The sequence below is a fragment of the Oryctolagus cuniculus genome, chromosome 5, assembly GCF_964237555.1.
Source record: "Oryctolagus cuniculus chromosome 5, mOryCun1.1, whole genome shotgun sequence".
Classification (NCBI taxonomy): Eukaryota; Metazoa; Chordata; class Mammalia; order Lagomorpha; family Leporidae; genus Oryctolagus; species Oryctolagus cuniculus.
This window is the reverse complement of record NC_091436.1, coordinates 133,553,227-133,574,932: the sequence shown is the minus strand read 5'-3', so window position 1 is coordinate 133,574,932 and position 21,706 is coordinate 133,553,227. Positions and strand designations below refer to the sequence as shown.

At 47.5% G+C, this 21,706-nt stretch overlaps 1 protein-coding gene across 5 annotated transcripts in view; it reads right to left on the bottom strand.

Annotated features, from left to right (window-relative positions):
• Nucleotides 1–235: 235 nt before the first annotated feature.
• Nucleotides 236–21,706, bottom strand: part of SLC26A8 (solute carrier family 26 member 8) — a 92,766-nt gene continuing 71,295 nt past the window's right edge. For 4 of the 5 annotated variants that reach the window (XM_051855725.2, XM_008262830.4, XM_008262833.4 and 1 more), the window contains 5 exons: nucleotides 21,524–21,655; nucleotides 12,926–13,291; nucleotides 4,401–4,455; nucleotides 4,120–4,304; nucleotides 236–1,034 (listed from right to left, as the gene is read on the bottom strand). In XM_051855725.2, coding sequence (XP_051711685.2) covers nucleotides 579–1,034; nucleotides 4,120–4,304; nucleotides 4,401–4,455; nucleotides 12,926–13,291; nucleotides 21,524–21,655 — 1,194 coding nt within the window. In that variant the 3' untranslated portion in view covers nucleotides 236–578. Of the gene's footprint in view, nucleotides 1,035–1,057; nucleotides 1,488–4,119; nucleotides 4,305–4,400; nucleotides 4,456–12,925; nucleotides 13,292–21,523; nucleotides 21,656–21,706 lie in introns of those variants that run through there. The other variant, XM_008262832.4, reaches the window with a different exon arrangement.

Sequence of the window (21,706 nt, the reverse complement as noted above, 5' to 3'; positions counted from 1 at the left end):
ACAGGCTGGCTTACCTTTAGCCTGGCCTGACCTGCCTGTTTCTCCCACTTCCACAGTCAGCGTGATGAAGACACCTTCACCACGCATGGGATACACACATTCCACCTGACTTCTTTTTCTTGCTCACTTGTTCCCTGCTTTGTCTACTCCCTTCTGGCATCCCTCTTATTTGGCATTTCCTTAAGGAGACAGAATACAGAGAAGGGAGAAGGTCCAGGAAGGACGCAAGCAGAACTAGAGTTATATATTTTATTTGAGCCTCATCTCTTTGGAGAAAGGGGAACAGACGCGAGGAGGGAGTTAGGGATGGTCTGGCACAAGCCCTAGATGTGGGTGTGTGAAGAAGACTCTTCACTACAGCATCTGCTGAGGACGACAGGAGGGGAGCCCAGATCAGGAGTTCGGGGATCATTCCTGGCATTTAGTAGTGAGATCTGGGAGTGGAATCCCAGTCCACAGCGAGGAAGAAGGCCAGAGGCCCATTGCAAGCCTGCTGGCTTGTGTCCAGTCCAGGTCTCATAACCAAGCAGCCCCTTTGGTGTGCGGAGGGTGTGTCAAAGATCCTCTATCCCTCATTTTCAGTTCATCTCTTTGCTGTGGCCCTCGGATGTGTATGAATCCTTCTGTGAGCGTCTCTTCTCCATGGACCACGACCGATTCTGGGACTGGGATTTGGGAACCACAGGGTGATACACAGGCTGGTGGTGGCGCCGAGGCTGGCTGTAAATCCTGGGCCTGGATGTGGACGCAGGCTCCCTGTCCATCTCCGCCTCGTTCTCCGTTTCAGGCTTGGGCTCTGGCTGGGTCTCCAACTCTGTTTTGGGCTCTGCCTCAGATTCGGGCTCCATCTCCTGGTCCAGATCTAGGCCATGGCCCAGTCTAGTCCCTTGTTCCGACTGTAGCACGGGTTCCAGCTCCAGATCAAACTCGGACAACTCCTCTTCTATGGGCTCCGGTGAATTGAAGAAGCCTGGACTTGAAATTTTGGGACTTTCTAGAAAACTACCACTAATTTTACTTCCTGGTTTGTCATTCTGAAAATACAATTGGGTGGGTTAAAAGTTTCTCATTAAATTCAAGTTTTCAGCAAAGAATTTTAGGAGATAACAGGGCTTGAGGTACCAGAATTGTGAAGGATGTATGTTGTACCTAGAGGGCAGTAGTTCTCAAAAGTGTGGTTCCTGTACCAGTAGCAGCCTGTTAGCTGGTAACTGGTTAGCTGTGCAGTCTCAGGTCCCAGCCCAGACCTGCTGAGCCAGAAATCTAAGGGATGGGGACATGCAGAGGGGCTCAGCAGTCTTTAACAGCATGTGCAGGTGAAGCTGACACAAACCAAAGTTTGACAACCAATGGAAGTCTCTAAGCTTCACAGGGACCACCCAAGACGTTGAGAGAATTGTTGCTCCAGGTGGGAGGGAACCTGATGAGCTCTGAGGTCCCTTCCTACTCGAAGGGTTTGAGTCTGTGATTTTATCAATGGGGTTGGGCTGTAGAGTGGAAGAGAAAAAAAATATATTCAAATTGAGTTAGCAGGGGAAACATCCTGGACAAGCAGAGACAAATAACCTGTGAGAATTCTGCACAAAGCAAAGAAAGAAACAAAGAGCAAAGAGGAAAAAAAAAAAAAAAAGGAAGGAAGGAAGAGGATGCATTTATTTTACAGCCCTAGATTTTATTTTACTTCTTCTTCCTTTTTTTTTTTTTTTAGTTTTACAGAGAGAGAGAGAGCATGCTTGAAAGAGATCTTTTAGGGGCCGGCACCATAGTACAGCAGGTTAATCCTCTGCCTGCGGTGCCGGCGTCCCACATGGGCGTGGGATCTAGTCCCAATCCAGCTCTCTACAGTGGCCTGGGAAAACACTGGAAGATGGCCCAAGTACCTGGGCGCCTGCACCCACATGGGAAACCCATAAGAAGCTCCTGGCTCCTGGCTTTGGATCAGCACAGTTCTGACTATTGCGGCCATTTGGGGAGTGAACAAACGGAGGGAAGACCTTTCTCTCTGTCTCTCCCTCTCACTGTCTATAACTCTACCTCTCAAATAAATAAATCTTAAAAAATAAATAAATAAATAAAGAGGGGCCGGTGCTGTGGCGCAGTGGGTTAATGTCCTGGCCTGAAGAGCCGGCATCCCATATGGGCGCCAGTTCGAGTCCCGGATGCTCCACTTCCGATCCAGCTCTCTGCTATGACCTGGGATAGCAGAAGATGGCCCAAGCCCTTGGGCCCCTGCACTCTCGAGGGAGACCCAGAAGAAGCTCCTGGTTCCTGGCTTCAGATCGGTGCAGCTCCAGCTGTTGCAGTCATCTAGGGAGTGAACTGGCGGATGGAAGACCTCTCTCTCTGTCTCTACCTCTCTCTGTAACTCTGTCTTTCAAGTAAATAAGAATAAATCTTTAGAAAGAAAGAAAGAAAGAAAGAAAGAAAGAAAGAAAGAAAGAAAGAAAGAAAGGAAGGAAGAAAGGAAGAAAGAGATCTTTTATGCTCTCGTTCACTCCTCAAATGGTTTCAGTGGCCAGGGCTGGGCCAGGCCAAAGCCAGGAACCTGGAGCTTCATCCAGGTCTCCCACATGGGTACAGGGAACCAAGGACTTGGGCCATCTTCCATTCCACTGCTTTCCCTGGATCAGCAGTAGAGCAGCTGGAACTCAAACTGGCACCCATATAGGATACCAGCAATGCAGGTGGCTGCTTAGCCTGCTATGACACAATGCTGGTCCCTTTGTATTGCTTCTTGGAATTTTTTTTTAAAAAGATTTATTTATTTGCAGAGTTACAGACAGAGACAGAGTTACAGACAGACAGGGAAAGGCACAGAGAGAGGTCTTCCATCCATTGGTTCACTCCCCAAATGGTCACAATGTCCAGGACTGGGTCATTCTGAAACCAGGAGCCTCTTTTGTGTTTCCCATGCCAGTACAGGGGCCGAAGCACTTGGGCCATCTTCCACTGCTCTCCCACACTATCAGCAGAGCTGGATTGGAAGTGGAACAGCTGGGACTCCAAGAGGTGCGCATATGGGATGCTGGCGCTACAGGCTGAGGCTTAACCTATTACGCCATAGCGCTGGTCCCTACTTCTTGGAATTTTTAAAAACAGGTATTATTTTGGCAATACTTTTCTTGTCATAAAAAATTCAAACATTATTGAAATATGGAAGTCAAAGAATTGGGTTAGAATGGAAAATCCTTTCTAGTCATTAGAAAATAGTTTTAATTCCCTTTCTGGGAAACCTTTGACCTATACAGTCACTGATTTGAAAATGTCGAAGTACACCCAGGTCTTTACTTAGTATTAATAAATGACTAAAAATTCTGACTTGGGCATCATTCCCCTTTGCATTTGGCTAGGTTGAGTAAATCTTACATTCCTCACAATGTAATAATAGCAAAGTATCAGGGCCAGTGTTATGGCAAGGCCGGTTAAGTCGCCTATGACACCAGCATCCCATATGGGTCCCGGCTGCTCCACTTCTGATCCAATTTCATGCTAACGGCCTGGAAAAGCAGCAGAAGATGGCCCAAGAGCTTGGGCCACTGCCACCTATGTGGGAGACCTGGATGAAGCTCCTGGCTCCGGGCTTCAGACAGTCTCAGCCTTGGCTGTTGCAGCCATTTGGGGAGTGAACCAATGGATGGAAGACCTCTCTGTCTCTCTCTCTGTAACTCTGCCTTTCAAATAAATAAATAAATCTTAAAAAAAAAAAAAAAAAAAGCAAAGTACTAGACTGGCAAATGTTTTGGTTTGCTAGTTTTAGTCATTATTCCAAGGGTGAGGTGTGGACAGGTCCTAAAAGAATAGCTAGGGAAGGTATTTCAAATATTTGGCAGTTGGTATGGCTCTGACCAAGACTGCTGTAAAAGCATCCCTGAGGTCCCCCTGGACTGGGTAAACTCTCCCTTCAGCTGGGGAGGTGTCCTGAATCCGATCCGGATGCCAGGGCCGTGGGGACACTGGGGGCTCAGGGCCACCGCCGTTGATCAGCGGATAAGAGAGCACAAACGCTGGCACAGCTGTACTGTAAAACCTTTCCTGCACAAGGTTCATCTCCACGTGATCAGGTGTTCCCTCCACCTCAGCCCCGCCTCTCACCACCAGCGAGGTTTTACGTCATCCCACCTTGTCTGTTTCTGAGTAGGTTTCCCGTATCACAGTCTCGGATTCGTCCAGGCTTAACTCAGAGGGCTCTGCCACCTTCCTCGACAAGGCAAACAGCACGGCATCGTGGAGGGAGAGGAAGAGCTGGGCCTTGGTGATGCCGGCATCAAAGAAATCATTCTTCTCGAATGCCCTGACCACAGAAGCTACAAACCAAACCAGGACACACATAGCGTCAGACACCGGGGAGCAGGGCACCCAGGGTGCGGAGCGCCACCCTCTCATGGGGGAGGGCTACTCACAGTGACAGCCTGCGATGAGCATCAAGATGTTGGCATTTTGGAAAGCATTGCACATCTGCAGGGAGAGAGTAAATAAGCATCAGTGAGTGCCGCACTCACCGGGAACGGGCCTTCTAGTGAGCTGAGTGTGCAGACCCTTTGGCCATCCCCTTGTCTGGGCCACATGTACCTTTGCATCTCACTTCTGCTCAAGAAATATGGGATGAGTGGCTTTCACTATGCCAGCAAATGTCTAAAGTGCTGGGGACACAAGACAGAGTCAGGCTGTTTTGTGTGCGGGTAGGGAGTGAGGGTGGGGTGCTCCGAGTCTCAGCAGGGAGACGGTGCACGTGCGGCAAGCATGGGCACAGGTGTGGTGGGAACACTCTGGAGAGTCCTCACAAGCAACCACACCTTCGCTTTATTGCTCAGTGTTTGCATGTGAGCTCGCTCCCCGATCGAGTTTCCTGAGCAGAGGAGGCAAGACGTGACTCAGAGAGGGTAAGTCAGACCAGGGTGCCGAACTCAGGAGCCCTGAGGGTCATGTTCAGGGCTGTAGCTGGCTTTGGTTAAACACCAGATGTTTAGTATCAGGTGAGTAAGCATCAGATGCTGATCTCAAAACTTTGCTTCATCCAATCTAGATCCCCGGGGGCAAAGCAAGTTGGTATTAACAGTAACACTCAAAGACTCAGTAGACTCCTGGCCTGGACACTGAGATAAAATGTCAGAAGACACAAAACAACTCTGCACCGCAAGGAAACAAGAAAGCCATTCAGCAATACCCCAGTGTGGTACATGATAAAGCTGTGGTGAAGGGCCACACCAGACACTCTAAATGACAAGCCATGAGAAAGCAAAAATCCCACGTAGGAAGAAGCTGAAATGGAATGGCAGCCTCCCACAAGAATGGACTAATGGGATTCTTAAAAAGCGGGCTAAAGTTTTTATTGTAAAGCGAGCCACACATAATGCCTGCCTCTGATAAGGTATGGAACAATTACAAAGGGAACAAAGAAAGCCGTATTTTGCAAGTATAAAAGCGCACCATGACCCTGTGCAGGCCGTAAGCTACAGGTGTCCACCGTTGCCCCATGTTGGAGAGGGAGCAGAGTCATCAACAGAGGCCAAGGTGCATGGCTGACTCCTAGGACCAGAGCACACGGTGCCTCAACAAAAAAGGGAGGCAACAGAGGAGAGGACAGTGTGCCTGTGCTGTGGACAGGGGTGAAGAATGACAGTCGGAAGTGCTAAGCTCAAGTGCTGCTCAGGCCAACTACTAGCTGTGAGCCCTTGGGCCAGGCCAAAGCCGGGAGCCCTAGACTCTCAGGGGAAAATAGGACCTGTCTTCTCAGGGCAGCTGTGAGAATTCAAGAAGAGAATGTATGTGGATGTGCCCAACTCAGTTTGTATGTAGAAGTTATTTGATAATATGGGTTGAATGAAATCTAAAGTAACAACTACAGTACAAGGCTGGGAGATGAGAACACACTCCAGTGGAACAACCTAAGGTGAAAAAGTCCCAAAGACAAGAGATGATCAAGAACACCTGAGTCTGGGCTGGCAGTGTGGCCTGTGATGTCCGCATTCCATTTAGGAGTCCTGGCTGCTCCACCTCCCACCCAGCTCCCTGCGAATGGCCTGGGAAAAGCAGCAGAAGATGGCCCCTGCCACTCACGTGGGAGACCTGGATGAAGCTCCTGGCTCCTGGCTTCAGCATGGCCCAGCCTCAGCCATTGAGGCCATTTGGGGAATGAACCAATGGATGGAAGATTCTCTCTCTCTCTCCACCCTTTCCCCCCCCTATAACTCTGCCTTTCAAATAAATAAATAAGTAAACCTTAAAAAAAGAAAAAGAAAATCAGGTGGAAAAAAAGATGTCATTCACGGGAAAGCCCTTAATGTTAGTCTCTTCCAAACCTCTCATATTTTAAAAAAAATATTTATTTATTTGAAAGGCAGAGTTACAGGGAGAGGTAGAGACAGAGGGAGAGAGAGAGGTCTTCCATCCACTGGTTCACTCCCCAAATGACCACAATGGCCAAAGCTGCACTGATCAGGAGCCAGGAGCCAGGAGCTTCTTCCAGGTCTCCCACACGGGTGCAGGGCCCCAAGTACTTGGGCCATCTTCTACTGCTTTCCTAGGCCATAACAGAGAGCTGGATTGGAAGTGGAACAGCTGGGACACAAACCAGCACCCATATGGGAAGCCAGCGCCTCAGGCTGGGGCTTTAACCCACTGCGCCACAGTGCTGGGCCCCCAACCTCTCATTTTATAGATGAGAAAAATGAGATCTAGTGCAATTTAGCAATTTGCCTTGGGACAGTGGACAATAAGCAGCAAAGCCAGGACAGCATGCATTCTCTAAGCTGCCAGCCAGCATTCTTAGTTTTTTAAAAAATGTTTATCTATTTCATTTTATCTGAAAGGGAGAGCAAGAGAGAGAAGAAAAAGAGACAGAAAAAAAATCTTTCATCCATTGGTTCACTCCCCAAATACCCACATCTGTTTGGACTAGTCCAGATCACAGCCAGGAGCCTAGAACCAGCTCAATCAGGGGCCAAAGCTCTTTCTGCTATGAAAAACCTCCTGTTGCCTCAAACCAAAGAGAAACTGGACTCACTTAAGAGAGAATTGATTTCCTTTAGGAATAAGATTTGATAAAACAAGACCAGAAGATAAAAGAAGGAAGTCCTGCCAAAGGAACGTGTTCTCAACAAAAGTCAGGTGTAGTCTGAGTGCAGAAGTGAGTGTTCAGGATGTCTGAACCCGAGCCATCACCAACCAGAGCAAAAGGGAGATAAGTGGAGATAAACTGACTGCAAAAACCCCACGGTACTGATGCAAAGAAACTAATTTGATTAGCTGTGCATCTAAACTGTCTGTACTAGGTAAGAAGGAGATATATGAGAACTGTCAACTTTTTTTTTTTTTTCCTGTAGTATCCAGACATACCTGCTCCTTGAAGAGATTTGGAGCTGACTCCCAGGCTGTACTGGGAAGTCCCTGGGAGTGGACAGGTTGCTATTTTTTAGTGGTGTGAAGAGTTGCCTTTTAAAAACAACACGCACAAATCAAAGAAGTGAAGAGCTGGGCCCTAAGATGCAAACCCAGTGGACAAATCCTTAGCTAGACTAAGGAAAAGAGAGTCAAATAAATAAAACCACAGTGAGTAGGGGAGGCATTATGACTAACACGCCGGAAATAAAAAGAATTTCTAGAAATTACTATGAGCAATTATATGGCAACAAATTTGATAACTTCAAGAAAATGGACAAATTCCTGGCACAAACACCAGAGTAGGCTCCTGAAGAAACACAATACCTGAACAGACCAATAATGAACAGTGGGATTGAATCAGTAATTAAGAGTCTCCCATTAAAGAAAAGCCCAGGACCAGCTAGCTTCACACAATTGAAAGAAGAACTGGGGGGGCCGGTGCTGTGGCGCAGCGGGTTAACGCCCTGGCCTGAAGCGCCAGCATCCCATATGGGCACCGGTTCTAGTACCGGCTGCTCCTCTTCCAATCCAGCTCTCTACTATGGCCTGGGAAAGCAGTAGAAGATGGCCCAAGTCCTTGGGCCCCTGTACCTGCGTGGGAGACCTGGAAGAAGCTCCTGGCTCCTGGCTTCAAATCGGCGCAGCTCTGGCTGTTGCGGCCATTTGGGGAATGAATCATCGGATGGAAGACCTCTCTTTCTGTCTCTCCTCTCTTTGTGTAACTCCGACTTTCAAATAAATAAATAAATCTTTAAAAAAAGAAAAAAAAAAAAGAATTGGGGCCAGCACTGTGGTGTAGTGGGTAAAGATGCCATCTGCAGTGCCAGCATCCCATATGGGCGCCGGTTCAAGTCCTGCTTCTCCACTTCCGATCCCGCTCTCTGCTATGGCCTGGGAAAGCAGAAGATGGTCCAAGTCCTTGGGCCCCTACACCCGCATCAGAGACCCGGAAGAAGCTCCTGGCTCCTAACTTCAGATCAGCGCAGCTCTGGCCATTGCGGCCAATTGGGGAGTGAACCAGCAGATGGAAGACCTCTCTCTCTCTCTCTCTTTCTCTGCCTCTCCTTCTCTCTCTGAGTAACTCTGACTTTCAAATAAATAAGTAAATCTTTTTTAAAAAAGAATTAATATCAATTCTTCTTAAAATTTTAAAAAAGATTTATTTATTTGAAAGTCAGAGTTACAGAGAGGCAGAAGCAGACAGGGAAAGAGAGAGAGAGAGAGAGTCTTCTATCCTTTGAGTCACTCCCCAAATGGCTGTGATGGTGGAGCTGGGCTGATCCGAAGCCAGGAGACAAGAGCTTCTTCTAGGTCTCCCCGTGTGGGTGCAGGGGCCCAAGAACTTGGGTCATCTTCTACTGTTTGCCCAGGCCACAGCAAAGAGCTGGATCAGAAGTGGAGCAGCCAGGACTCGAATCAGTACCCATATGGGATGCCTGACTGCAGATGGCGGCTTTACCCGCTATGCCACAGCACTGGCTCCATTCCTTCTTAAAATTTTTGAAAAGATTTTATTTATTTATTCGAGAGGTAGAGTTACAGAAAGAGGGAGAGACAGAGAGAAAGGTCTTCCATCCGCTGACTCGCTTTCCAAATGGTTGCAACAGCCGGAGCTGGGCCAATCTGAAGCCAGGAGCCAGGAAATTCTTCCAGATCTCCCACGTGGGTGCAGGGGCCTAAGCACTTGAGCCATCTTCTACTGCTTCCCCAGGCCATAGCAGAGAGCCGGATCAGAAGAGGAGCAGCCAGGATACATGAACTGTCACCCATATGGGATGCTGGTGCTGGAGGAAGAGGCTTTGCCTACTGTGCCACAGTGCAAGCTCCTAATTTTTTTTTTTATTTGACAGGTAGAGTTGTAGACAGTGAGAGAGAGACAGAGAGAAAGGTCTTTCACTCCCCAAATGGCCACCACAGTCGGTGCTGCGCCGATCCAAAGTCAGGAGCCAGGTGCTTCCTCCCGGTCTCCCAGGCGGGTGCAGGGCCCAGGCACTTGGGCCATCCTTCACTGCCCTCCCGGGCCACAGCAGAGAGCTGGACTGGAAGAGAAGAAACCGGGACTAGAACCCAGTGCCCATATGGGATGCCAGTGCCGCAGATGGAGGATTAACCAAGTGAGCCATGGCACTGGCCCCCAGCTCCTAAATTTTTTAAAAAACAGAAGAGACATTAAGCAATAGATGCAGAAAACATATTTGATAAAGATCCAACATCCCTTCATAATAAAATCTCTGATAAATTAGGCATTGAGAGAATGTACCTCAACATGAACAGGGCAACATACAGCAAGTCAACATTTTTTTCAATAAATAGAAGAAACCAGCAGTACCTTTATACCCAAATCAGACAAGAACATAACAACAAAGAAAGAAAGGTACGCATCAGTGTCCTTGATGAATACAGGTGCAGAATTCCTCAACGTGATACTACCAAATCTAATCCAACAGCACATTAACAGGATGGTTCCCCGCGATCAGATGGAATTCATTCCAGAGATGCGAGGATGTGTCAACATACTCAGATCAATAACTGGAAACACCACAGAACAGAATGAAGGACAAGAATCATGTGAGTAGCTCACTAGACGCAGGAAAGGCATTTGATAAAATTCACAAAATCTCTGAACAAATTAGGGACAGAAGGAACATACCTCAACGTGAGAAAAGCCATATATAATAGGGGCCAGCGCCGTGGCTCACTGGGTTAATCCTCCACCTGCGGCGCCGGCATCCCATATGGGCACCGGGTTCTAGTCCCGGTCGCTCCTCTTCCAGGCCAGCTCTCTGCTGTGGCCCGGGAGGGCAGTGGAGGATGGCCCAAGTGCTTGGGCCCTGCACCCGCATGGGAGACCAGGAGAAGTACCTGGCTCCTGGCTTCGGATCAGCACAGAGCACTGGCCATAGTGGCCATTTGGGGGGTGAACCAACAGAAGGAAGACCTGTCTCTCTCTCTCTCTCTCTCTCTCTCTCTCTCTCTCTCTCACTGTCTAACTCTGCCTAATAAAAAAAAAAGAAGAAGAAGAAAGGCCATATATAATAGCCCATCAGCTAGTATCATGCTGAATGGGGAAAAGCTGAAGCTTTTTCTTGAAGAGATGGAGTCAGACAAGATGTCCACTTTCACCACTTTTATTCAGCATAATGCTGGACGTCCTAGCCAGAGCAATTAGGTAAGAGAAAGAAATAAAGCACATCCAACTTGGGAAGGAAGAAGCAGATTGTCACTGTCTGCAGATGACATGATCTTATGTAAAAATCTCAGTGACTGCACCAAAAAGCTACTAAACTAACAAATTCAGCAAAGTTCTAGGGTACAAAGTCAACATGCAAAAATCATTAGCACCGTTATATACCAATGGCAAATTATCTGAAAAAGAAATAAGGGGCAATTTCATTTCCAGTAGCCACAAATAAACAAATACATAAAATACCTAGGAATGAATTTAACCGAAGAGGTGAGAGATCTTTACAATGAAAACTATAAATCACTGATGAAGAAATTTGAAGAGAACACAAAGAAATGGAAAGACATTCCACATTCATAGATCAGAAGAATCAATATCAGGGCCGCGGTGGCCATTGGAGGGTGAACCAACGGCAAAAGGAAGACCTTTCTCTCTGTCTCTCTCTCTCACTGTCCACTCTGCCTGTCAAAAAAAAAAAATCAATATCATTAAAATCTCTATGCTACCAAAACCTATATATAGATTCAATGTAATCCCTATCAAGATATTAGTAACATTTTTAATTTTTATTTACTTTTTGTTTTTTGCAAAGTAGCAAAAGCACTACTAAAACCTGTATGGAATGTCAAAAGACCCCAAATAGCCAAAGCAATCTTGAGCAAAAAGAACAAAACAGGACACATTATACTGCCACACTTTAAAGTATATTACAAAGCTATAGTAATTAAAACAGCATGACACTGGCATAAAAATAGATACACAGACCTATGGAACAGTAAGAAGTGAACTCCCATATCTACAGCCAAGAGATCTTTGATAAATGTACTAAGAACATGCATTGGAAAAAACTCAGTGGTTTCAACAACTGGTGCTAGAAGAGGATATCCCTGTTTCTCGCCATGTACAAAGATCAACTCACAGGGCCAGCACAGTGGTGTAGTAGGTTAAGCCACCACCTGTAACGCTGACATCCCATATAGTTGCTGGTTCAAATTCCAGCTGCTCCACTTCTGATCCAGCTCCCTGTTCATGTGCCTGGGAAAAGCAGGGGAAGATGGCCCAAGTGCTTGAGTCCCTGCATCCATGTGGGAGATTCAGATGAAGCTCCTGGCTCCTAGCTTCAGCCTGCCCAGCTCCAGCCACTGCAGGCATTTGGGGAGTGAGCCACTGGATGGAAGATTCTCTCTCTCCCTCTCCCTCTCCCTCTCCCTCTCCCTCTCCCTCTCCCTCTCCCTCTCCCTCTCCCTCTCCCTCTCCCTCTCCCCCTCCCTCTCCCTTTCCCTCTTGCTCTCTTCCTCTCTCTAACTCTGCCTTTCAAGTAAAATAAACAAATCTTAAAAAAAAAAAAAAAAAGATCAACTCACAATGGATTGAAGATCTAAATGTAAGACCTGGAAACTTTTTTTTTTTTTTTTTTTTTGACAGGCAGAGTGGACAGTGAGAGAGAGACAGAGAGAAAGGTCTTCCTTTGCCGTTGGTTCACCCTCCAATGGCCGGCGTACTGCGCTGATCCAATAGCAGGAGCCAGGTACTTATCCTGTCTCCCAGGGGGTGCAGGGTCCAAGCACCTGGGCCATCCTCCACTGCACTCCCTGGCCACAGCAGAGAGCTGGCCTGGAAGAGGGGCAACCGGGACAGAATCCGGCGCCCCGACCGGGACTAGAACCCGGTGTGCCGGCGCCGCTAGGCGGAGGATTAGCCTAGTGAGCCACGGTGCTGGCCCAAGACCTGGAAACTTGAAACTACTAGAAGAAAACATAGCAGAAATGCTTCAGAACATTGAAATGGGAAAGAATTTTGTATCAGACCCAAAAGTACAGGAAACAAGCAAAAACAGACAAATGGGATTTCATCAAACTGCAGAACTTCTGCTCAACAAAGGAAAGAGGCAACAGAGTGAAGAGATAACCTACAGAAGGGGAGAAAATACTTCCTGGAGATATATGTGTGTATATACATGTATGTTTATAACCAGAACATATGAAGAACTCAAACAACCCAGTAGCAAAAAACACAAATAGTCCAACTTAAAAATGGGCAGTAGATCTAAATAGACGTTTCTCAAAAGAAGACACAAATAGCCAACGAGTACATGGAAAAATTCTCCTTTTTTTTTCATTCCTTGATACATGGTACATAATAATGTCCCATGCTTACGGAACCAATCCTGGTTCAGTAAGTTGGGGTTGGGTCATTTCCTTTTTCTCTGGCCGGCCTTAAACTACCGTGAGCGTCTACGTTTATAGTGGCCTAGCAATTCCTTAGCAGCTAGTCAGTGACTAAGAGTATTCGATCTAAGCTGGGGTGGGAGTGAGGGTAAGAGGGGACCAGAGGTCTTGCTAAAGGCTCCCCGGTGCTTACCTGTCTTAATATGACTAAAGCCCGTGCATCCACAAAATGCACCATAGAGAAGTCTAGGATGATGGTGTGGGTGCTGGGCTGAAGATAGGGATCTGAGAAAGGTGTGAACGGTCGACTCCTCTGCTGACTTTGGTCCGCCGGTGGCTGCAAGCTGTTTCGCTGGGGGTAATTTGGAGACCAGGCTTTCTCCACGTCCTCATAGTTTTGTCCTTGAGTCCTCTGAGAGATGGAAGACGTCGTGTATGGCATTTGGTCTTCTGATGCACTCTGGCTGGTGATCATGCTGTCCAAACGCGAGCAGCGCACCAGGTTCACGGAGGACGTGTCGGGATCCTGTTTACTCTCAAATCGCTCGGTGTAAACAATCTGGGACAAGAGTTGGGGGAGAATGGGATGAGTCTCCGTGGGAGCTGGAAGTCCTTGCAGCTATGCTGTGCTTCTCTGCTAGCCCACTTCCTTCTGGCTTATGAAGCCTCGCCTCAGAATAGGCAGTGTGCACGTTTCACTCGGACATCTGGCTGCCATGCCAAGGTCTGACTGAAGCCACGTTCATCTTCCCTTATCCCGTCACCCACAGCACCCCTTTCACTCCTATGTCCATCAATGACGTTATCATTTCCCTAGTGAGCCAGGACTTAAAATCATCTTTGATTTATTCCTTTTCCTCATCCCTGCAATCTGAATTAAGTCCCCAGTGCCTACAATCCAGGTTGAGCATCCCAATCCCCAATCCTAAATGCTCCAAACTCTCAGACCTCTTCAGTGCCAACGTGAAAAATCCTACACCTGATGGGCTGAAGTAAAAACGAGTGTAAGATGTATACGCAACACAAAGCTTGTGCTTCGATTAGGTTCCATCCCCAAGAGAGCTCACTGTGTAAGTGAAAATACTACTAAGTCTGAAGAAATCTGGAATTCAAAACACCAAGCATTTCAGATAAGGGAAACTCAACTTGTACTCGGTGTGAAGGATTTCTTTTCTCAGCCTCTTCTTTGGTCTAGCAGTCTTCCTTAGGAAGACAAACAGTGCTTCAGCAGGGCTGTCTTTACTTCTTACTCCTTATAGGCCCGGAGTGCTTGGAGAAACGGAAGGGCCATGCTGAGGACTAGGAGTACAATGGAATGGGAGATAACAGGGCGTACTCTGTATTCACAGAGACCAAACTCCAGATGTGGAGGGTGCCCACAACTGCTGGAGGGATGAGTAACAGCGAACACAGATGGATGAGAACTGTAAGGTACATGGGAAAAGGAAAGTCCTTCACTCGCTGGAGTGGTGTAACTCTGGGTGATGTTTCTGTTTTTAAAAATGTTATCATTCTAACAATGTTCTTATGAACACATTTTTAAAATTTAAAAATGAAAACAATACAAAGTAGTACACATTGCATAGCAAAAAAAACAAAACAAAACAAAAACACAAGAGTGGGGTGGATAGATGCTCATAATAGTTTCAAGGAAAGGACAGGTCCCCATCGCCTGAAGGTCACTGAGGCCAGGCCTTTCAGGGGACAGGTGTGTGCTGACCCAGTGACAGACAGGTGCAAGCCCCCGGCAGAGGAAGTTCTCCGAGACGCCCTCACTTTTGCTCCTTCATCTGCTCCCCATCCCCTCATGCCATGTCCGCCTGACCTCAGCTCCCTGGCCAAGGCTCTGACCCTGAGAGAAGCTGATTTAACACCTTGATGTCTCTGTCCAAGCCCATCTTTGGACTGGGAATCCTTTTTGTCCTACTCAATGTCAATCCAAATTTCTCTCCCTTGTCCAGCACAAGTCCCCTGCTCCCAAAAACTTCCTTGACAGTCTGAGTTCTTGTCAATCTCACCTTACTGGAAGCTTTAGAGTTGTCAGACTGTAAACACACAGTTTACAGGATTGCAGGATGCATACCACACTGTTTGGCTCACTATCCTATTTCATTGAATTTTAAGTCACACTACTATTTTTTCCAATAGAAAAAAAATGCTGAAAATTAAACTATAACATGCCACGTGTTACAGTATGCCTCCAAATTTCAGAGATGCGAAAGAAAGAAGTATCTTAGGCTTCATGAAATAGAATAATAGCCTCATATATCACATTAATAGTGAGTTGCCTCCTTAATTCCATGTAAAACTATGAATTTTGGGGCTGGCTTTGTGGCATTTAAGCTACTGCTTGCAACACCATCATCCCATATGTGTGCTGGTTCAAGACCCAGCTGCTCTACTCCTGATCCAGGTCCCTGCTAATGTGCCTGCAAAAGAAGTGGAGGATGGCCCAAGTGCTTGGGCCCCTGCACCCACGTGGGTGACCTGGCTGAAGCTCCTGGCTCCTGGCTTCAGCCTGGCCCAGCCCCGGCCATTGGGGCCACTTGAGGAGTGAATCAGTGGATGGAATCTCTCTCTCTCTCTCTCTCTCTCTCTCTCTCTCTTTCTCTCTCTATCTCTCCCCATCTCTCTATAAATCCACCTTCCAATTAAATAAATATTAAAAAAACTCTATGAATTTCTTCAAAATAATACCATGATTTTGAGGCAATATAGGAGGGTGGGTATAGAAATGAAACAAGATTGCTATGAGTGTCAAATCTTTTTTTTTTTTTTTTTTTTTGACAGGCAGAGTGGACAGTGAGAGAGAGAGAGACAGAAAGAAAGGTCTTCCTTTGCCGTTGGTTCACCCTCCAGTGGCCACCACAGCCGGCGCGCTGCAGCCGGCACACCGCGCTGATCCGATGGCAGGAGCCAGGTACTTATCCTGTACCCATGGGGTACAGGGCCCAAGGACTTGGGCCATCCTCCACTGCACTCCTTGGCCACAGCAGAGAGCTAGCCTGGAAGAGGGGCAACCGGGACAGAATCCGGCGCCCCGACCGGGACTAGAACCTGGTGTGCCGGCGCCGCAAGGCGGAGGATTAGCCTAGTGAGCCACGGCACCAGCCAAATCTTTTTTTAAAAGTCTTATTTGTTTGCTAGAGTTACAGAGAGAGAAGAAAAGAGATCTTCCATCCATTGGTTCACTCCCCCACATGACCGCAATGGCTAGGGCTGGGCCAGGCTGAAGCCAGGAGCCAAGAGATTCTTCCGTCTCCCACATGGGTGCAGGGGCCCAAGCACTTGGGCCATCTTTCACTGCTTTCCCAGGCACATTACTAAGGAGCTGGTTTGGAAGTGGGGCAGCTTTGTCTTGCACCAACACCCATATGGGATGCCAGCATCAGAGGTGGCAGCTTTACTCACTACATCACAACACCAGCCCTGAAAAAATTTTTTTTTCAAAGAACTACCTGGGGGATAGTGTTGTGGCATAGTGGGTAAAGCTGCCACCTGTGATGCTGGCATCCCATATGAGCAATGCCACCTGCTCCACTTCCAATCCAGCTCCCTGCTAATGGCCTGGGAAAGCAGCTGAGGATGACCAAGTGTTTGGGTCCCTGCCGGCCATGTGGGAGACCCAGATGAAACTCCTGTCTCCTGGCCTAGTGCCGGCCATTGGGGTCAACTGAGGAGTGCACCTGTGGATCTCTCTCTTTCTTTCTGTCTCTCCCTTTCTCTCTAACTCTCTCAAATAAATAAATAAATCTTTTTTTTTTTTTTGACAGGCAGAATTAGACAGTGAGAGAGAGAGAGACAGAGAGAAAGGTCTTCCTTTTTCTGTTGGTTCACCCCCCAAATGGCCACTACAGCCGGCGTGCTGCATCGATCTGAAGTCAGGAGCCAGGAATCCTGGTCTCCCATGCAGGTGCAGGGCCCAAGCACTTGCGCCATCCTGCACTGCCCTCCTGGGCCACAGCAGAGAGCTGGACTGGAACAGCAGCAACCAGGACAGAACCGGCGCTCCGACCAGGGCTAGAACCCAGAGTACCGGCGCCACAGGCGGAGGATTAGCCTAGTGAGCTGCGGCGCTGGCCTAAATAAATCTCTTTTAAACAATAACTACCTGGATGAACCTTGAGCACAGGTAAAGTGAAATAGGTGAGTCACATGCTACATGGTTCCACACACATTCTATCTAGAATAGATAGAACAGTATAGAACATTCTATCTAGAATAGATGGAACAGGGACAGAAAGTTGTGGGGAGCAACTTGGACTAGACTGTTACTCGAATTAAGACTTATTCTATGCATCTGCTCTCCCACAATATGGCGCTGGGAGAGGAGGAAACAGCTTCTACACAGCTGCCTCCAGTTCAACCAATAAACTGTAGGACCTGCTCCTGATTGGAGGAGAGCAGCGTACTCGGCGTGTGGGTAGCAGAGTTGGGATTGGTGGAAGAGGACTATAAAGGAGGAGAGAGACAACATGCACCAGGAACATCTATCTGAAGGAACACCTGTGCAGCCCCCGAGAGAGCCGGCCGGCCGGCGGTGTGCCGCTCCCCCGCGGAAGTGGGGAAAGTGGCAGGGGGAACCGCCCTTCCACGGAGGTGGAAGGGTCGGTAGCCAACCCGGGAAGAACCAGCAGCAAACCCAGGAAGGGCTGAGCAGACAAAAGAACAGCGCAGGGTCCTGTGTCGTTCCTCCTCCTCCACGAAGAGGGGGAGTGACAACATTCTATCTAGAATAGATGGAACAGGGACAGAAAGTAGATTTGGTTGCCAGTGCCTGGGAGGCGGGGAAATGGCGACTGTTTAGTGGCCACAGAACTACAGGTTGTAAGATGAAAATGTTCTGGAAGTGGATGGTGGGCGTGACTGGTGCCCCTGAGGATATTCTTAGCACTACTGAACTATACACTTAAAAAGGTTAAAGTGGCTCATTTTATTTTACACATTTGTTTTTGACACAATAAAAAAATACCCAGAGACCCTAAACTTCTTTTTTATGACCAAAAGGAAAAAAAAAACATAGGCAACCAAAAAATATTTGACAAATGAGAATGCATCAATTAAAACTTCTGCATAGCAACAGAAACAACTAATAGAGTGAAAAGGCAACCCACAGTGTGTAGTTGGAAACCACGCACTGGAAAGAAGCTATCATCCAAAATATGTAAGAACTCAAACTACTCAATAATGAGAAAACAAATATCCCTATTTAAAAATGAGCAAAGGGCTTAACTAGACTTTTCTCAAAAGGTGACATACAGATGGCCAACAGATATATGAAAAAATGCTGATCATCTCTAGTCATCAGATAAACGTAAATTAAAACCACAATGAGACGTCACCTCATACCCATTAGAGTGGTTATTACATAAAAAAAGCGATGGCAATTGGATGTGGGGAAAAGTGAACTTTACACATTATTGATGGTGTTCTATGTTAATACATCCTTTTTGGAAGAAGTTCCTCAAAAAACTAAAACTAGAATCACCATATGATCCAGCAATCCCACGACTGGTTTTATACCCAAAGGAATTGGCATCAGTATGCTGAAGATACATACTCCTTGTTCACTGTAGCACTATTTGCAATAGACAAATCTAAATATCCACACTTGGGTTAATAGATTAAAATGAGTGGTATAGGAGGCGGTCATTAGGCCTGGTAGTTAGAGGATGCCAGTTGGGATGCCCACATACCATATCAAAGTACCTAGGCTCAGTTTCTAGCTCCAGCTCCTGCTGACATGGACCCTAGGGGACAGCGAGTCATGGCTCACATGGTTGGGTCCTAGGGCTGGTGCTGTGGTGTAGCAGGTTGAGCCACCGCCTGCAATGCCAGCCTCCATATGGGCACTGTGCATGACCTGGTTGATCCACTGCTAATGGCCTAGGACAGCAGCAGAGGATGGCTCAAGTACTTGGGCTCTTGCACACACCTGGGAATCCTGGCCCCTGGCTTCAGCCTGGCTGTTGCAGTCATTTGGGCCATTTGAATTAGTGGATGGAGGATCTCGATCTCTCTCTCCCTCTCTCCCTCCCTCTCCCTCTCTCTCTCTACAACTCTGCCTTTCCAGTAAATGAATAAATCTGTTTTTAGACAACTGGTTGGGTCCAAGGCTGGCACTGTGGCATAGTAGGCTAGGCCTCCACCTGTGGCACTGGCATCTCATATGGGCACAGGTTCGTGTCCTGGCTGCTCCACTTCCAATCCACCTCTCTACTTATGGCCTGGGAAAACAGTGGAAGATGGCCCAAGTGCTTGGGCCCCTGCACTCACATGGGAGACATGGATGAAGCTCCTGGCTCCTGGCTTTGGGTTGGCCCAGCTCCAGCCGTTGCAGCCATTTGGGGAGTGAATCAGTGGATAGAAGACCTTTATGTCTCTCCTTCTCTCTGTCTGCAACTCTGCCTCTCAAATAAATAAATAAAGTAGTTGGGTCCTTACCAACCATGTGGGAGACCTGGATTGGGTTCTTAGGTCCTGACTTTGGCCTGGCCCAGCTCTAGCTACTCTGGGCATTTAGAGAGTGGACAAGGGGATGGAGAATCTCTTTCATTCTCTCTCTCTGCCTTTCAAATAAAATGAAAATTAAAAAAAAAAAAACACACAGACATATACACACACATACACCATAAGAGCATATTCAGCTTTTAAATAAATAGGAAGTTCTTTCATTTCTAACAACATGAATAGACTTAGAGGACATTAAGTGAAAGAAGCCAGACATAGAGAGAAACATGCTGTATGATCCCACTTATATGTGGAATCTAAAAGAACCAAACTTGTAAAAGTACAGTGGGATGGTGGCTATGAGAGGCTGGGTGTGGGAGGGTGGACAGGGCAAAGGGGAAGATTGGTCAATGGGTACAAAGTTGCAGTAAGATAGGAGGAGTAAGCGCTGGTGTTATGTTGCACAGTGCAGTGATTATAGTTAATAATAATGTATTATAGGGGCAGGTGTTTGGCCTACGTGTTAAGATGTGGGACACCCACATTCCATATCGGAGTTCCTGGGTTCAGACCCAGCTCTGCTCCAGATTCCAGTTTCCTGCTAATGTGGACCCTGGGAGGCAGCAGGTGATGGCTCAAGTAGGTGAGTCCCTGCCACCCATGTGGTAGACCTGGATTGAGTTCCTGGCCCCTGAATTTGGCCTGGCCCAATACCAGCTCTTGCAGGTTTTTGAGATGTGAACCAGTGGATGGGTGTACCCTCTGTCTGTCTTTTTCTCACTCTTGCTGTCTTTCTGCCTTTCAAATGTATAAAAACTTTAAAAAAATTTAATGTATACTTTGAAATAGCTGAAAGATTTTAAATGTTCTCACCACAAACAAACGTTAAGTATTTGAGCTTGTTGATATTCTAATTAGTGCCCAAGAATGAGTAGGCAGTGATTTGCAGGTGCCTGCGTGATGGGGAGGAGAGGTGTGTGTGTGTGTGTGTGTGTGTGTGTCTGTGTGTATAGAGCTGCCTCTCCAGGGTGTCAGCTACAGCACAGTTGATCACCAGAAGGCTCAGAAGCCACAAAGGAGCAGCCTGCTCTGCTGGAAGAGGAGATTTAGACCAAGTCCAGGTTAGAAATAATGAACACTTTGCAATTCTCATCAGGGAAAATAAAATCTCATTCCAGAGGCCGGCGCCGTGGCTCACTAGGCTAATCCTCCACCTTGAGGCGCCGGCACCCCAGGTTCTAGTCCCGGTCGGGGCGCCGGATTCTGTCCCGGTTGCCCCTCTTCCAGGCCAGCTCTCTGCTGTGGCCAGGGAGTGCAGTGGAGGATGGCCCAAGTACTTGGGCCCTGCACCCCATGGGAGACCAGGAGAAGTACCTGGCTCCTGCCATCGGATCAGCGCGGTGTGCTGGCCGCGGCGGCCATTGGAGGGTGAACCAACGGCAAAAGGAAGACCTTTCTCTCTGTCTCTCTCTCTCTCACTGTCCACTCTGCCTGTCAAAAAAAAAAAAAAAAAAAAAAAAAGAAAGATAGATCTCATTCCAGAATAGCAAACTGTGCTTGTCTCCCCACCCCAGCCCCATCCCTCACTCCACCCCCCCTCCCCACCATTGCTTCCTCGGTCTCAGGCAGACATCAGGACACCCTGGTGGAACCTTCCAAACCCCAGCCACCTTGGCCTTGCGCTAGCTGGAGTCAGAAAACAACGTTTCAGTCACTTATTTGCACAGCTCTAAAGCCAGGAGGAGGTATAGCGAGGGAAGTGTCAGCATCTTCAACAGGCAAAGTGTAGGCTCGTCACTGTCCAGGAGGAGCCTCTCTCCATGGCCACTTTCACGTCGAATCCTGAACCCACGTCTTCATTTCTGAGTAAAAATCTTGGATTTCCAGTTCTCCATGGTACATCTGAAAATCAAAATCCCTCAGGGATTTTGATTAGCTTTTTTAAAAATGATTTATTTTATTTGATTTTGAAAGGCTGAGTGACACACAGACAGAGGGAGAGACATACAAAGATAGAGAGATCTTCCATCTGCTGGTTTACTCTCCAAATAGCTGCAACAGCTGTGGCTGGGCCAAGCTGAACCCTGGAGCCTGGAACTCCATCCAGGTCTCCCACATGGGTGGCAGGGCCCTAAGCACTTGGGCTATTACCCACTGCCTTCCTAGGTGCATTAGCAGGGAGCTAGTGGGACAGCCAGGACTCAGACTAGGCACTCCAATATGGGCCACTGCACCAACATGCCAGTCCCTTAATTTGTTTGTTTTTTTTTTTTTTTTAAACTACTAGTGCACTTCATTATAAAATGTGGAGAAAGTGGCAAGAAAAAAAGACAATTCTAACCCTGGGTGGGGGCTCCACTTCATCACAATTGCAGGAACACCGGAAAATCTTATTTTCCTGTGCGTCCATATCACTTTGGTTAAACAGGCTGAAAATCTCTTCTTCTTTCAGAGGCACTCGGACCATATCCACCTGGAGGACAGAAGAGAGCGCTCCTAGAGCTGGTGCATGATGGGAAGGAGG